We start from the raw sequence: 18,395 nt of genomic DNA, 5'->3' as shown, positions 1-18,395 counted from the left end.
AACATTAAATCTTGTGCCGAGAAATGTAATCCAGGCAAAGGTTGTGACCCATATAAAAACCTGCATCATTCCAGAGTCCAAAGTGGCAGAGTAAAATAGTTTCTTGTTATTTCCTTAGCTGTTTTGGGGCTGCACAGATGTGACCAAGATTTTACTTGCTGGACAGTTTTGTTATGGACAGGACCAAAGCTGTTTGGTTTAGATTGGATTTGGTGTTCTCTAGTGATTGAACCACCGCTGTACATTGATGAAGGTGGCTCTTAGACCTGCACTATGGCAGCAGGTGTCTCTGTGTCTGTGTAATGGACCCAGCAGAGGATTTTATTGTCCCATCTACTGAAGTTATAAAGCTCTCTGAAGTGTGCAGCATGGTTTCATGCTTTTCCATGCTCTGCACTGCATATACTGTGTCTTTGGTGCCAAACACATTGGAGCTGGCAAAAATGGGGCATCAGTGAAGCCACAGTCCTTCCTTTCTCCATGATCCTTCAGGGCATGGAAGTGGTTCAGCAAGGAGGTGAAAGTGACTGTAACTTGTCCTACTGCCATTAGCAAAATGTCCCAGACATTGGGACTCAAGGGTCCACAAGCCAGTAGTCACTCTAGAGGAGGCATTCCACAGCCTTGGGAAAAGACTGTGGGTGTTGTGGGTGTTGTGTGGGTGTTGAGGGACAGAAACTGCTGCTGTCAGAAGTCACTCTGGAATGTTTCTGTGTCTGCTAAATGTTTTGCTAAGATACAGCACTGCCAGTGGGGGGAAAAGCAATAGGAAGAGAAACTGTGTGATAGGAACAAATAGTTTCAGAATTGCAGGGCAAGTTGTGAAGATATGCTGAAACCTTTAAGGCCAAAAGGGCAATGGAGTTAAACCTGGTCCTCCTGAAATCAGTGGGACATTTGCTAACATTATATTGGAGTTCAGAACCTCATCCATAATGTTTCCTGCAGAAAATGCATACAGGCTGCTGATTTTGTTCTAGTACTGTAGTTGAATCGTTGTAGTGTTGTAGCATGCTGCCTTGATTTAAACTCTTAGTACTTTTTTTTTCTTTCAGTCTGCTTCCTCATGTATTTCATGAGATGTTGCACTTAAATAGTGCTAAATTTAAAAAAAAAAAAAAGGAAACAAATGTTTAACTTTTTTCATTGTATGTAGTTGAGCGACTCTTCCTAGAGCAAGTCTCACATCCTTGTGTCATTGAGTCACGTTTGTTGTATTTTTGAAGAACAGTCTATCAGAAGAAATTCTGTGATAGAAAAGCAATTGTATGCCTCCTGAAAAACAGATTTTCTGTACAAACAACTTCTGTTTAGAATACAAATAATGGATAATAATATTTTGAAAAAATATTTTGACAGCACCGTTTTAAAACACTCCAGGAGTGAGTGCTTAAATGCTGTAATAGGCAGCTGTCAGGCACATTTACAGTGCTTCTGCCACAAAAGAAACACAGTCACTAATCTTTCTTCTTCAGTCTTTCTTGCTGACATTTTGAATGAAGCACATGAGCATGATGGAAATGAAGAGTTTTTAAACTCTGCTTGGGCTGATTTACAGGCTTTGCTCAGAGCCATTACTAAGGAAAAGAGTGCAGCTAATAGCACCAATTAAAGTTTAATTTGCACCTCAGATTGTATGAGCAAGGTGTACCATGTCAGAAGTTAAAAATTTCAAAGACCTGATAGGTTTTTCTATGTAATACTTCCAGAGTTTGTCTGCTTTCCGTTCTAATGATTCAGGCAGCAGGATTTCAGCTGTTTTCCAGAATGATGCTGCTGCTGCTGCTGTTACAATATACCTCTGTGTTACCAGTCTCCAGTTAGACCTGGTAATGGAATAGCTGATGCCAACTTGGAAACTTCCTCACAGAAGCCATGTTTAAAAATAGCAAAAACTGAAATTCCTCAGTTCAGGCCCAGTAATTCCACTGAGTTTTTGGTTTGTTTTTGGTTTTTGGTTTTTTTTTGTTTGTTTGTTTGTTTGTTTTTTGTTGGAGTCTGAAGATGGAAAGCATTGGAGATCATTAAAAAAGAAAAAAGAAAAACAAACACAAAACAAGAAAATGCAGCATGAACAAAGCCAACAGAGAAAATAGCAAATAATTGAAAAAAAATAATGTGGTTGATTTTCTGCTTAGAACCTTGGCAGGGTCCGAGTCCCTTGGGGAACCATGGTTTGGATGCAGGTGTTGGGGGTAGAGTTTGCACAATTGGTTTATGTGTTTTAACCCTGATCTGACAGAAAGCTTTTAAGTGCTACCACAATCCAATTTACGAATAATAATAAAAATGCAGTACTGTTATGTCTCACCTCCTCTCTCACAGCCGTAGCCCTTTCCAGACTCATTTGGCGTATTCTGCTCATGGGGCTGTAACTGCTGATCTTCTCACCGAGATAAAGCAGCTTGCTGAACTGTTCTGGGTTTTCCCCCAGAACTAAACCATGTTTACAGACACCTCATGCTGCTGCATAACCGCTACTAATCACTGTCACAAAAAAAGGCAGTTCTTTCAACAATAGGTACCATGGGAAAGGAAGATACACGTGAACAAAATGCAAACAAAAAGGAACCCTGGGACTTTGTTTGCTCTTCACAATTCACTGCTCAGAGGCAATAGGTGAAGTTGCCACGTTCCAGTGATTCAGAAAACAAACCACAAAATGTTATTGTGAAAGAAGCTCCTGGAATGAGTGCAGCATGTTAAAATGTAACAGGAGGTTTCACCTGCATGGAAAAGCATTTTATCTCCCTCATCTTCTTATTTTATTGTCCCATTTATTACTACTTTTCACCAGTTTTCCTCACTTGAATTCAATGGTGTTACATCAGGAGTTCTTTCTCAAGCCTCCACGCTGATCTTGGCTCTTCTCATTTAAGTGAATCAGTAGTGTGTGCAATATTCCAGGATGATGATTTTTGAGCAAGGATAGGCTGAAAAATGGAAAGTTTCTCCTAACTGTGGAAAGCTTTCCTTTCTTGGATGATATGCCTCAACAGTCCAGCTTACCACTGGAAAGTAGTTAAATGCAGAAGATTTTATGTGTAAACTAGTAAAAGTTTAAAGATATTAAAAAAATTTTCCCCATGTGGCTGTGTGCCAGTGGGAAAAATGTTTAATGAATATTCTAATCTGAAATTTATAACTTTGATGATTCAAGCTGTAGCATGTTTTTTTTTTTTCCAAAGGATGTTGTAAAGTACCAGAAGTATCTGTTGAACTGTGGTTTCTGGGCAGCCCTGGGAGCAATTTTTTTTTTTCAGTTTTATACCAGTAATTGAGGACAGTGGAGTAAATTGGAACAAAATGAGTGGAGTAGAAATGAATCATGGTCCTTGTCTCTATGGGAGTAGGGAGACAAGTTTCTCTGTTGGAAACAGAAGGCAGAAGTAATCATAGAGAGGAACTTTTTACAGCACTGCTGTTTTTCTGCCCTTTCCACCAGTTCATGTGGGGCTTGGGGGGATTTCAGGTGAGCTGCATTAAAGGATTTCCACACAAGAAACCTGTGCTCCTTGGAGACTGGTTGCTTTATAAATGTACAGAGGGCAAAGTCATTCTCATCATCAATTTGAAATTTTTCAGAAAAAGCTAAACAGACTGTTTTTTTCATTGTCAGTGAGCATTTCTGTAGATTTCTGGGACAGAAACTAGGTGTTTCTGTTACTCTGTTATCAGCATTTTGCATGTTCATGACACTGAAAAAATTTCCTAAAGCAGCAAATAACCACCAAACTAAAGTACAGCAGGGGAGGTAAATAATTTTAACACATAAGTTGAGCTGTCTTATATCTGTATATAGACACGTGTTTAAAAGAAAAAAATGGGTAGTGGGAGCATCAGAGGTGTTTGGTTTCTTGGTAGTTTCTGCATTCTGAGTGCTTCTGTGAATATACAACTTACTGTAACAGTTTCATCATAGTTTGGATGACAGCATAGGTCTAAGATTTCTGTAATCTTTCTTTTTCCTTTGTCTTTTTACTACTTAAAATTAAATCTGGAAAAAAATAATTGGTATATAGTATTGAAAGATCAGGCACTTAAAGATTGCATTATTTCAGCTGCTGGGAATATTTATGTGGTTGGTTTATTGTATGTATTCCGTATTTTCCACTACTCTCTTCCTCTTAAGCTACAAATGTCACCTTGTTACTCTTTGTTTGCAGTGAAAACAAAAGCAGTTCATGTGCCAGGTAGTGCATAGGAACTGCAGAACGGCTGAGCTGTGATTATTGGAGCAGGCTTCACTTCTTGTATTTCTCATCCAGAGCATCATCTCCTTTCACTTTGTATGAGTGCTGTTAAAACATGCAGGGTGAAATTTCTTCCTTCCTACACGCAGGCAGAGTTGTCATGTGTGCTTTGGTAGAAGTGCTCAGACGTTTGAAAATGCAGCCTGAATCAATCCCCAGAGGGCTGTATGAAGGTGTACGGATTGGGGTAGTGCTTGTGCTTGTGCTTGTGCTTGTGCTTGTGCTTGTGCTTGTGCTTGTGCAGCTTCCTGGGGCCTTCAATTGAATAGGAAGATGCTTTTCCTCTGATCTGTGTTAATTCCTTATCATGTGGGAACTAGAAGTGAAGGCAGTGTCTGTGGCAGCATGAAGGACAATGGGCAAGGACCAGGTGCCAGGATGATGTCATCCTTCAATGTATGTAGCACCCAGCATAACTGATCAGTCATTTTAAGCCAGCCGGTGAAGTCATTCCTCTTGCCAAGAATCCACAAGCTTACAGCGTTAAATTTAATAATGAGTGAAAAACATAAGGCCAGACTTTTTTTTTCTCTCATCATTTTATTCACTTATCAATATGAGCAAATGAGGTAAATGTGCCAGCTATGTGGGTAGAATAGTTTATAAATATAGCAGAAATAATTGCTGGCTAATTGGATCATTCCTTCATTGTTGCCCATTTTATAAATATTCTAGAGTTGGAAGGAGTAGATTTTAATTGGCAAATGTTAGGGGAACTCATTCTCCTCAAAACAAACAAAAAGAAGTTCCTTGACTAATAATCAGGGAAATTGAAGAAACAAAATCTTGTTCTGCTAGACAACTGCATGCTTTTTCTTATAATTTGGTCTGGCAGTAGGAATTTAAGTGTGGAGTCTTGCTTTGGAAGGGTTCTGGAACCCCTGTTAATAACCTCGCCAAATCAGGAATAGTCAGTGTCCAGAGCAAAAGAGTTGTAGTTCTTGAAAAATATTAGCACTGAGAAATGTTACCTGTTAATAACCTCCCTAGGTACACCCCTTCTTGCCACCCTTCTTCTCTCTGCTGCGCCGTGGTAGGCAGCTCCTGCTGGCCATGAGGCATTGCTGTGTCCTGGGCCAGCAGACAGGTTGGTCCAGTTGCTGCTGCTCAGGAATCACTTCAGTTTGATTGCACACATCTTTCTCTGAAGGCTATTTGTGAGCTAAAAAGTGTTACCTTAATTTTCCCAGAATAAGGAAAAGGAATGTCCTACTTCAGTCTCAAAGCATGCCTGGTTTCCTACAGGGCCATAATCTCTGTATAGATTTAGCAGTCCACAAACAGGCAATGTGTAGTAAAGAAAAAGTTTAGCAAAAGATATTTTTTGTTTCATGTATCTTAACAGTTTTAAAAACCAATTATTAGAATTGTGCCTTTTATGATGCTTTTATTCACCATAATTTGAATGTTTGAATAGCAGATGAAAGACACTAATTTTAATGATAAGCATATCTCATTTTCTTTCAGAGAGCATTAAATAGGAAAAAATTGACTCCAACTGAATTCAGCAATAAGGAAAACTCTGAATCAAGCACTGAGCATGATAAAGAAAACTCCTTTATCAAAACTGTACCAAGAAGAGTTAAAATATTTGATGGAGGGCAAGTATTGTACTTTGTATACTAGATATCATTGGGAAGATATTTTTTCCTAGATTCTAGACTTTGCAGAGATGTTGCTTCCTGATTGATTTATTTTAAACAACAGTTCCCATATTGTGGTCTGTGGATGTTGGTTTATATTTCCAAGAAAAATGGAAAGTCATCAGTAGCATGGAGCCATGAGAGTTATGAGAAGGGGTAATAAAATAAAGAACAGAAGTCAGTGCGATTCATTCTTTTTCCCAGGGAATGAGAATTAATCAGTGCTAAAGGAAACTAGATACAGCCAGAGATGTAAATTCTGTTCCTATGTTTTTCTTACATGATAAATAATACCTATTCTGCAGCAAAGTTGTTTGACTGTAGCTGGAGAGGAAATAGTCCAGGGGCTGAGCAGCAGCCTGTGGTGCCATCTCTGTCTGGCAGCTTGCTGTGGCATACACAGGCTGTGGCATACACAGGCTGGTGAGCTCTGACTTGAAAAATGCCATGGAAATATTTACTGAGAGCCCTCCTCCCTGCACCATAATACTTTAAATCTGTTGCTTGATATAAATAACAGTTGCTGTAGCCACAGTGTTGCACTATGTACAACATAAAACAGATTTTTAAATAGAAAAGTGCCAGTGACACCTGTAAAATTTTGTTGCACAAATAGTGCATATTTGATGGCCAGCTGTATGATGGTCAGGCTTTAGTTACATGTTCCCAGTTTGAATCTAGTCTAGGCCAGCAGTTAAATCATTACCAGCTGCCCAGGTAAAATATTGCTGTGTCTCTGCTCAGATCCAGACGTTGCAAGGAGCAGGTCACCAAAGCTAAATGCAACATTTGGCATCCTTGAGTGGAAATACGAAGGGCGTAATTGAATCTGAATGACTTTTTCCATCTAGAGACAGTCCCCATAGGCTGAGTCCAGAGGACATTGATAGGGAAATTTAAAGACTTTCCCATCATTGTAACTAATGTTATTCCTCTGCTGCACAAGGCAGAGCCTCAAAGATGCTCTTTTAAAGCTCCCTCATGGTGCTCAAACCTGCTTCCAAGAGCTGACACCTTTAAAAGATATGTTCCTGTGTTGCTAAGAGGAAATTTGAAATCTTTAAATGCTTAGTCTCAACAGTGCCTTTATTAAAAAAGATTAGCTGCTATTCCTAAACAAGTCTATGACTAGCTAGTGATAAATTTAGATATTAATTTAACAAATACATGCAGGAGTGAGCAGAAAAGAGTGTGATTAGTTTTCCCAGTTATTGATTTTCATCTAATGTGTTATTTTAAAAAATGCTGGTAGATGAGGGTTTCTAGCTGGACTCATTTTCCCACTACAGCTGATTTCCTTACTCTCATGGTACTGTTATTAGGTACAAGTCAAACGAAGACTATGTGTATGTGAGAGGGAGAGGGAGAGGGAAGTATATTTGTGAGGAATGTGGAATACGTTGCAAGAAGCCCAGCATGCTGAAGAAGCACATTCGCACACACACTGATGTCCGTCCTTACCACTGCAATTACTGCAACTTTTCCTTCAAAACTAAAGGTAAGGCTACTTTACTGGGTATGTTTTTCCCTCTTTTTCTTTCTACTTTAAAGTAGAATTATTTTCTTCTCACAGTTGGGTGTTCATGAGCTAAAGAGGTTCCCTCTCTGCGGAGTTTTATTGTCTAATGCTTCAAATATTTGTAATTTCTTGTTTCCTGCTTTTTCTTTGTCTTTTGTATATTTATTCACATCTTCATATGAATGAACTACTTGGCATGCCACAGTGGATGAGAAATTGGAGTGGAAGAGGGAAATCATGGGAGTATGAGGAAAGTTAGGTGAAGAAAAGTGAGATGGTTAGCTGCTCATCCTAGATAGTGATGTGATACAATTTTAAGTCCTTTACAGTGTCTTTTGGAGGTAGGAGATGGACATATATTGTACTTGGCACTCAACCAATTGCTCTAGGAAAGAAATTGGCCTCTAATAAATTACTATATTGAAATTCGTTTTTTTTTTTTTACCTTTGGAGGACAAAGGTTCACTTTCCACTTGACCTTTTGAGACCCAGAGTTGGACATGTACTTTTTAAAGCCTGTTTATATCTTTATACACTTACATGCATCCCAGTTTATACAGGCAGTATATTAAACAGTAGTAGATCCAGGACTCAAGTGAAACAGACAGGAGAAGTTCACAGCCAAAATAATTTTAGAAAAAAATTCTAAGCAGTAAAATTTTTCTTGGCTTTGAACATCATTTAGCAACAATCCTCCCCCCTGCAGCTGTAACCTCAGGAACATTTGTGTTTTTAGTGGGTTTGAGACTACTCAGCATTTGGGTGGAAAACTTCCAAGAAATAACCCAGTGCTGCACAAAGTGGGATGAATAGGCTTCAGATGTGTCAAAACTCATCACTGTGTCCTGACAGGCTGGGTCATCATACTGCCTTTACCATGAAATGCTGGAGTGCAAACCCAGTAAATTCTCATTATGGTTTTTGCAGAGGAGAGGTGCTGGCCAAGTGCAAGTAATTAAGTTCTGCCCATGTAAAGTTCCCCCTGGTTTCAGTTGTAGCACATCCTCTTCTGCATTTGCTGTGCCTGGCTCTTGCCATTACTGCTGTCAGGTCACACACAGTTGGGTGTTTGATGTTTGGTAAGCCACTCTTCATGACAGGACAGTGTAGCCAGCAGCTCCATGAAGTGTTCAAAAACTGGAAAATTTGTTATTTGTGAGTCAGTATGTTTGCAGCAATTATTTCAACATTTGGGATGAGTTACCACCTTCATTTTAAAGTGGAAATAAAGTACGCCATAATAGAAGAGTCAGCATTACACTTTAATTTTTCCTACTTAAATACCTCAAAGAAACATTTTTGTGAAGTGTAAGGTGGGCAGTTACATCTAGCAACAGGCATTTCATAAATACAATCATTTAGAGAACTGAGCCACTCTTAGCCATTTCTTGATATTTACCATATTTTCTTTTTAAAGAAGAAGGGGAGAGCAGCCTGTGAGGCCTCTCAGCTACACATTCACTTTTGAGATTCAGATCAAGTATTTTCATGCTCTGATTTTGAATAAAATTAATGTTTGCTTAAGTTGGCATTGAAAATGTTTACACTAAAAATAGAATTCATCAAATACTGAAAGCTGCAAGATACAAACTTCAGTTTCACATGATAGCTTCCTGTCAACATGACTTTGAAGACTGAATCACCCCTTTTTATACTTTCCCACAAACAAAGGAGGGATCTTTTACACCAGTACAAAATACATCAGAATTTAGAAATTCCATCCTCTCCTATTTTATGTCAATAAAATCTTCCTGAAATGTAGACAGCAAGCTGGTAGCATTCAGGATGGTGAATCTGCTGCAGCCCTTGACAGCTTGCATTGAGGAGCAAGGTTCTAGCAAGTGTGAAATCAAATTATAGGGTTGTTATAAATGTACCTGAAGAAGAGATGAACACACTGAGCATATATTTGTAGACATTTGTGTACCCACAGAGCAGGTAATTTTCTTTTTTTTCTTAAGGAAATTTAACAAAGCATATGAAGTCAAAGGCACATAGCAAGAAGTGCATGGATTTGGGAGTCTCAGTAGGCTTAATAGATGACCAGGATGGAGAAGAAGAATTTGGTAAGAAATTAAAGTCTTTTTTTCTTTACTGAATTATTGTGTCTATTTTGTCATCTCAGCTTCTTACTCTTTCTTTTCCAAAGCTTTTTAATTCTTGTACAGGGAAAAGATACAGAGATAAAAATCTTAAAAGCTAGTCCAAGGGAGCCAGAAACACTGGAAAAACTTCCACCGAAAGAAATGACAAGCATATGCTAAGGATAAATTGCTGCTGAATTTTTCACAAAGTGTTATGCAGTTTAACTTTATCACTTTCACAGATAAATATGACAAGATTGAAAATACCAGAAAAACAGCTGTTTGCCTAGAAAAAAATGCAGTCAAGTGTAGTGCTTCTTTGAAAATAGCTGTGCATGAAATGGTCCAAGTTTTGGGATGCATATTTCATAGAAATTAAATCACTAACGTGCCACACAAATCACAAATATGTTGCTGCGTGCTTTGCAAGGAAGTTAATCATCTTCCAGCATAGAATTCTGTCCTCCTTCACAAATAATTGGGATAAATCTGCAGATAGAGAACATACTGAAATTAAAAACATTATTCATCTTGACCTGTTCTACTTCTTCATTAGTGATGAGAGTGTTTTCAGAATGAATGTATTTGCTAAAAGCTGGAATTCTGCACTTCCCACATCCCAAGAAGGTTCTTCTGAAGAGGAGATGAGCTCAAGGACAATCAAAGAGAGCCAAACCAGGTTCATGAGTGACTTGCTTGTCATGGTAAGAAAGGTGTGCCTGCACCAGACCCAGTGAGGTGGAGAACAGGATTGTGCGTTAGGACTATTTGGGATCTCAGCGTGTCTCAGTGCAGTGATGGCATTTTTCCTGTCCTCACATTCCTCTGTGGGGAGATGAGTCCTCTTGCCTTGCCTTGGCGTATTTTTCTCTCTCCAGTGGAATAGTTTATTAGATTGTGGATGAGACTTGGAGAAAATAAAGCAGTAGGGGTCTTTATTTAAACTAAGGGGAAAGAAAGATGAATGCACTTGCTCCCATATGACAGCCACTGGCAGAATAAGCGAATCATCTTGAATCTAATTCTAAATAATGCTGGGAATATGACTCAGCTGCTGTGATTCAGTAGTGCACTAGGTAGAAAGAAACCTGCATTTTTCCCCTTTTTGGCCTTCTTCAATATCCTCCTTCTTCGTAAGCAAAAAATATGTCTCCCTCCACAATTTGAGGTACCAGATAAATAACACAGAAAATAAGCAGCAAGGACAAATTACCATCTTTTTCTTACAGAGGAACAATTTTTATTAATATTTTCAGTCATCACATGACAGAAGAATGGTCACTTTTTAATGCAATGTTCTATATAGCATTTGACGTTTTTGTTAGTTTCATAAACTACAGGTGAACTGATATTTCCATTTACTAGGGTCTGAAAACATTTTACTGACTGATAAATTGGTATGCCCAATTGCATGCATTACAAGTTGCATTTGTGGTTATAATGCAATGGGAAATATTTCAAATGTTATCTGAATTTTCAGTTACATGGGGTTGAAGGAAGTCAAACATTGGTTGAAAGAATGCTTTCTTTTGACTTCAAGACTATTCAATGAAGAAAGAGAGAGACTTTCACTTTTTATATATCAGGTACAGGCATGTTTGACCATAGTACAAATATATATTCACTGAAATGTGTTTTTTGCTCAGCAGAGTAATTACTTAAGAAATTAAATACTTTATTTTGGAAAAAAAAGCACAGGCATTCTATACGATTTGCTACATAATCCTTGAAATTCTTCATGGAATTTCATTTTATGGCTACAATGCCTATTTTTTTTTTTCCCCAAAATAAAGGACATAGCACTTTTTTTCTTTAACTGGAACCTCAAGCCAAAAAACAACTTGGTGATAAAACCCTGCCTTTTCCAAAGGATCTGGCTCAGGTACCCATAGCAAAATCAGCAGTGCAGAACAAGGTTCAGCACAAGAGACCTATCCAAGAATCAGGGTAATTAAACCCCTGATAAAGGTACATTTGCTGCAGCCAAACCAGTCTGGCCTTTCCAGTTGCTGCAGAGCTCAGGGCATTTACAATTATCCACAGAAATTCAGCAAACAACCCTACACTTCAAAAATGTGATTTAATCCATCTGTTCACCTGGCCAGCCATGAAGCTTTTTCTCGTGATAATTCAGAATCTTTCTTGTCAGCCTATTTTTAAGGCAGAATCAGGAGGGGGGGAAAAAAGTGTGATGTATTTGCATACGTATTTTTTTAAGTGTGTTGCCCTCTCTGAAATCCTGAACATGCTAATTTTAGGCAGCGTTTGAATCAGCTTCAAGCTCCTCTTTGGCTGCCCTTTCCCCAGGGCAGAGCAGCAGAGCTCACACTGAGGCCAGCACCCCTGGTGCCAGGTCTGGGCTGCAGGGACAGCCCTGGCAGCCACACGTCACCCACAAAGGACAGTGTATGGGCCGTGGGAATTGAGCTGCATTTGCGGTGTTACATCCTTGGCCCTTCCACCCCTCCTCCCTCTGGCATGCATTGCTGGCACAGCTGTGCCACATATCCTTCAGATGTTTTAAAAACCAGCGTCTTCAAATGCTTAAATTCTTGGGGTTTGGTTGTTAAAAATGTTCTGTCTCTTAGAGAGTGGTCTGTCTACTCCCATCGCTTTCCTCAGCTGGAAGGCAACGTGAGAAGCAGTAGAGGAAGGTGCAGAAAATCTGATAAGAAATAATTATGACCTCAGAAAAAAAAAACATCTTCCTGAAGACTCTGTGAAATTGGCCTGTTTCCTGACCTGTAGAATGTCTGTCTGTCTATCTGTCTGTCTCCACCTAATTCATTATCTGAACATTTGGAATACAGATTATTCTTATGGTAATAGAGATGTCTGCACCTTTACTTAATGTACCTAAGCTGTATGTCTTCCACTAGAATTCTACTTTGAACTAGAGAATTTACCCAGAAATTTAAGAAAACCACCAATCTTTTATTTCTTAAGGAATTTGCTGGTTCCAGTCTTCTGTAATTTTTTTTTTTTAAGGCTGGGTAATCACAGTTGTTTGAATATACAGTTTTTTAGATTCATATGAGAAGCCAGCTGTGACCAACAGCAGTACAGATTGAATGGATGCAAACTGAACCAGGAGTGCAAACTTGTGCACAACACTGAGCACAGGCAGATACACACACACACACAGAGTCTGTTTTTTCAGTAATCTGAGAAGCTGAAATTTTGTTGTGCTGTAGTGTCTCAGGAAAAAAGAAAGATGCTCTCTAGCTGTCTGAGACTGTATGTGATCAGAGCTTTTAACATAGCATTCTTTGTATTTGGACTTGTCATCATTTGGGTATTAGTAAATACTTTCTGGCCTGGGTTTTTGTATTCAAAACTATTCCCTCATCCATTTATCTTTCATCTTCTGCTCTGTGGAATGTTCTTGTCACCAAAATACAGGGTTACAATGTGAGGAATGTTAATATCTGAATTAAATTGTCAGAGGAGGTGAACTGTTTAGTGTGACAGACTGCAACTGGGGATATCCTTTTTGGCCCTGCTTACACAACATTTTGCTATCCAGTCTTAAAATTTGTGATCAAATTAAAACAGTTAAAAACATTAAACTTGTAATAAGCTCATGTATAAATGGTATGGTATGTCTCAGTAAACTTGCACAAGAGAATTCCTTAATCATGAAATCAGTAGGTGGGAAGAACATTTAAGGGATTTTTGTGCAGAAATTCTATCCCAAAATTTTAATTTTAATAGTAAAAAGACCTAATTGTAAGTTTCAGATACATTTTTATAGATATCTACACACACACACACACACACTAAAAAAATACTTTCATTTTCTGCAGTATTATTACCACAGTTCTAATCAGTTTTAATTAGCTATATATTACTTACAGTAGATTTTAAGTGAGTTTCAATGGCTCTTCATTAGCTTAATCATGACTCAGTCTGTGTTTTCACTGAATCTGCATTTAAGAAGTGAAAATAAATAAAAATCCTTGAAATAATATCCTCCTTTTACAAAGAAAATGGAAGGCTGGTTTTGTGTAGTTTATAATATTTTTTTTTGTTAATATCAGTGTCATCTTCAACTAGATGTAATTAGGCACACTGAAGCCCTACACCCACAGCCTGACATGAGACTACCTCATGCTAGGTTTGATTTACAATATATGAGTTTCTTAAGAAGGTTTAGGTGTAAATAATCTCTTTAAGCCCAAGTTGCTCTTGCTTTTTGATGTAGTTTCACTTCATTACTTTCTGTGGTCTTAGGAATGAAAGTCAAAAGCCCAACGATTTTCTTGTCATTTCTGAGGAGCCCTGGTGATCACCAGTCTGAATTCAACCCAGTAGATGTCACTGTGAGTCCTGTTAGAGGGTGATGAGCAGTGGACAGTAGCTGAAGCAAGAATGAAATCAGATAATTGAAGCCTATGAACAGCCTTAGAGTGACAGGAGGGCATCAGGGTTGGGTATAGATGCTGGCATTGTTTAACCAAATCTTGTTTAACCCTCTTTTAATTTGTGTGAATGGCTGTGGAATGATCTATTGCAAGTCTAATTCAATGTGTGAAAGGCAAGTCTAAGTTGTAATTGTTTAGAGGAATGGAGTGAATTGATGACATACAGACCTCACTTTCGATTTATGATCATATAATGATATGCTGAAAAGTACTTAATGCCTTTTTTGCCATAGTCTACATTTTTTCTTGAGTTTGATGGAGAATATGTAGAATATAGAATAAATTTTTATTTTTAAATGCTTTTATGTAAATGCCAATCCATAACTGAGGGTACTTCCAGAACTTGAGACAATAAACACTGCTTTTTATTACTCAGGTGCTAAAAGCCAATAAATGTAATAAGTTTAGATTTAGATGCTAGTAGATAGTGAATAGATACTTAGTAAACTGTGTTTAATCTGAATAAGTAGAGCTGATGGCAGTCACATAGTGATCTACATAACTGCTCATTTCTTTAGGAGTCTGTAAAACTGAGCAGACTTGTATTTTCAAACCATTCTTGTCTTCCTGCCACTGAAAGAATGAAAATGAACATTTTGCTCTTTATGTGACAATCTACTTAAATGTGATTAAGTTATAACTAAATGTGACTAAGTTATAAGCTTTTAAACTTCATCACTGGATTTGGTACAGAAATTGCTAAATCTGTAGCAGGTCCTCATTAAATCAGGTCGTGTGGCAATGATACTGATATTAAAATTAAAAGCTGTAATTTGTGGTTCTGAAGAACCTTTGTTTTAATACTTTGCAGTATGATGGTAATCAGATGGCTGTTGTTAAAACCATGTACAGTAAGGATTCCTATAGGAAAAACTTCTAATAAAATGAAAAGCTTCAAAGTACATAAGGAGACATATTTTTCAATTACCTAATTCATAGCATCCCAGCTGGAAGTAGCAGTATGTGTACTTACCAGCCCCAGGCACTTCATAAATGGACATATTAGGATGCTGATAATTCCAGCTAATGCTATTGTGCTAAAGAACTTAGAGTTTTTTCTTTTCTGCTCTGGGGTAAAATGTCACTATAACAGAGTCTTGTCCAACAAGCTCAACACCAACACCACAAACACAGTACAGAGCTGACTAACTGAGGACTGACAGCAAAATAAATGAAGCACTAAGGTATTTTTGCCTGTGATATGTATACTCTTCAATACATAGGATAAAAAAACGCAGTTTTCTTAAAAATAATTGTAGCTGGCATGTGAACAAAATCCCCAATCAAAAGTTTTGTCCATGTTTCCATTAAGCCTTTATTTCCAGCTGTTCCTAATTTCTGCAGAGTTCAGGTCTGTAAAATTCACTTACTCCTGTGAAGTCCAGGAAGAAGAAAGAGTCTTTCTAAGGATTTAAAATAAAAGATTGCAGCAGTTGACAGAGGATGAAAGGCATCACCTACTCTTCCAGAAAGACTCTTTGTAAAAAGTTGAGTCTGTCGTGAACAGTTTGTCTGTTAAAATGGTGAGAGTTGAGTTACAAATTGGAAAGAGAAGTAGGTTTCATAAGCCTTCACTTAATAGTGTGAAACTTTTTTCCTGTTTTCTTTTTTAAAAAAGAAGCGGTGAACTTTCATGCCAAGAGCCATTTCTCCATATGTCAGGAGCTTTTAAATTTATGATACATCCTTCATTCGAAAATACCATAGACCATTTTACAACCTCATACAAAGTTAAACACAGAAGTAATTTTGTTCCCTCTGGAAACTGAATCAGTTCTAGTTATATGTATGTTTATATATATATATATATATATATATATATATAAAATAAGCTACATAAGCATATGGTTATAATTGTGCATAGTTCACGATAGGAAGCAAAAAATTAATTTTTCCCCAATTAAAACTGCCAGAGAACTTTAGTAGGCAGTGTACAATTACCAGAATGGATTGGGGCCATTACTACTTAGTTAAAAAGACACCGCTTGGAAGAGAATCTTCCACCACAAGGAGTGGCCACAGCCTCAGCCCGATGCCTCCTTCAGAGGAGACCCATAACCCTGCCTGGGTCTTCTACTGCTTAAAATTCCAGCATCAGGTCTTTTTGTAACTCCACAGCAATGCTTGGTTGGATCACTGATTGGAAAAGCCTGGGCACCTCCTGTTTCAGCAAAGGTGCATGCAGGTATAAAAGCCAGAGCAAAGCATTCCTTTGTGCATTGCCAGAAAAAGCAAGTCAGGAATCTTATTTTTTCTCATCTGATGTTGCAAAGCTGTGTGGGAGTAAGGGAACCACATTCATCGCTGTCACCTCGCCTACACTGCAGGCTCTGGCTCCAGGTAACCACACTCAAATAGAAGCTGGCAAATGCACCAAGGATGGAGGTAAACAGGGAAACAATAGAGGGAAATGATATCCCATGGAGTCCTGCATGTAAGGAATCTCTGTTCCACACAGTTTCCCTTTCTCTTTCCATGGCTTTGTTGTAGAAAGCAGGGATATATGTAGAAAATTCCTATATAAGCAGTATTTGCTGGTAAATCCAGTAGCATTTTTAAATGTTAATTTGAAAAATAGTTTCTTCTAAATCATTGTTTGCACATATGTTTTCCTTGCTTTACAAATGCGACAAGTCAGTCTAATCACTTCAGGTAGTTCCTCCTGCCAGTAGAAACAGTCATCCATGATTGACATCAGCTTTCACAGAAAATGTGATTCATGGGGAGAGAGGGAGAAAAAAAGACAAGAATCAGTAGAATTTCATAGAGAATAGCTATGTGACATTGGTAAAGAGACTGAATTTTAGAGGGAGTCCAGAGTGAATTCCAAGACTTTGCGATGCCCCCTGCATTATTTAAAGAGTTTGAGGAAACCTGTAGGTCACCCTTCAGATGTGACACATGGAAGTCTTCAACATCTGTTACAAAGGCGTTGAGGGAATCACAGAATATTCTGAAGTGACCCACAAGGATCATTAAAGTCCAGCTCTTAGCCCTGCCTAACACCATTCCCAAGAGCCACACCAAGTGCCCGAGAGCACTGCCCAAATGCTTCTTGAATTCTTTCAGGTTTGGTGCTGGGACCACTTCCCTGGGGAGCCTGTTCCAGTGCCCAGCCACCCTCTGGGGGAAGAACTTTTTTCTAATATCCAACCTAAACCTCCCCTGGCACAACTTCAGGTCATTCCCTTGGGTCCTGTCCCTGGTCACCACAGAGAGGAGATCAGTGCCTGCCCCTTCTCTTCCCCTCACAAGGAAGTTGTAACTGCAATGAGATCTCTCCTCAATCTCCTACAGGCTGAACAGACCAAGTGACGAGGCCTTGTAAGGCTTCCCCTCCGGACTCTTCACCATCTTTGTTACCCTCCTTTCGATCCTTTCTAACAGTTTGATAACTTTTCCATATTGTGGCACCCAGAACTGCCCCCAGCACTGGAGGTGAGGCTGCCCCAGCTCAGAGCAGAGCAGGACAATCCCCTCCCTTGCCCGGCTGGCCATGCTGTGCCTGATGTCCCCCAGGACAGGGCTGTCCCTCCTGGCTTGTGTCCACGGGGTCCCTTCCCATGGGGCTGCCCTCCAGCCTCTCATTCCCCAGTCTGTCTGTCCATCCAGGGCTGTCCCATCCCAGGTGAAGAATCCAGCACTTTCCCTTCCCTGTTGAATTTCATACTGTTGGGGATTGCCCATCTCTAATTCATCGAAGTCTCTCAGCAGGGCCTCTCTGCCTTCAAGGGAGTTCAACAGCTCCTCCTGGTTTTGTATCATCTGTGAACTTGCTCAGTGTCCCTTCCAGTCCTGCATCCAAGTCATTTATGAAGATGTTGAAGAGCACAGGGCTGAGGATGGGGCCCAGTGGAACCCCACTAGTGCCAGGTCACCAGTCTGGTGTCACCCCATTCACTGTAACCCTTTGTGCCTGACCTGTGAGCCATCTGTTCACCCATCACATGATGTGCTTTTTATCCAGCTGTGGGCTGGACATTTTATCCAGGAGGATCCTGTGAGAAACAGTATCAAAATCTTTACTGAAATCCAGAAAGGTTACATCAACTGGATTCTCTTGGTCAACTGCATGGGTGACCTTTGTCATTTCCTTGTATGGTGTCATACAAGGAAAAAGTTTGATTAGCAGGACTCTCCTCCCATGAAGCCGTGCTGGCTGTGTTGTCCTCTGATGCCTGTGTTGTCCTCCAGATGTTTTTCAATACCTCCCAAGATAATCCTCTCCATTACTTTACCAGGCACAGAAATGAGACTGACTAGTCTGTAGTTTCTGCGGTCTTCTTTCTTGGCCTTCTTGAAAACTGGGATAACGGTAGCCAGCTTCAAGTCAGCTAGGACCTCTCCAGATTCCCAAGACCTCTCAAAAATCGTCAAGAGAGGCCTTGCAATGACATCAGCAGCTCTTTAAGTATTCTCAGATAAATCCCATCAGACCCCAGGCATCCAGCTGGAGCAGCAGTTCCCACACA

The 18,395-nt window shown here is 39.2% G+C and overlaps 1 protein-coding gene across 7 annotated transcripts in view; it reads left to right on the top strand.

Annotated features, from left to right (window-relative positions):
• HIVEP1 (HIVEP zinc finger 1) overlaps positions 1-18,395 on the top strand; it is a 127,773-nt gene that overhangs the window by 95,087 nt on the left and 14,291 nt on the right. For all 7 annotated transcript variants that reach the window (XM_033512078.1, XM_033512079.1, XM_033512077.1 and 4 more), the window contains 3 exons: positions 5,721-5,854; positions 7,219-7,394; positions 9,377-9,481. In XM_033512078.1, coding sequence (XP_033367969.1) covers positions 5,721-5,854; positions 7,219-7,394; positions 9,377-9,481 — 415 coding nt within the window. The remainder of the gene's footprint in view (positions 1-5,720; positions 5,855-7,218; positions 7,395-9,376; positions 9,482-18,395) is intronic.

Source organism: Parus major, chromosome 2, assembly GCF_001522545.3.
Source record: "Parus major isolate Abel chromosome 2, Parus_major1.1, whole genome shotgun sequence".
In the NCBI taxonomy this organism is placed as follows: domain Eukaryota; kingdom Metazoa; phylum Chordata; class Aves; order Passeriformes; family Paridae; genus Parus; species Parus major.
Note: the sequence above shows the minus strand (reverse complement) of the source record. Positions and strands in the feature narration are given on the sequence as shown.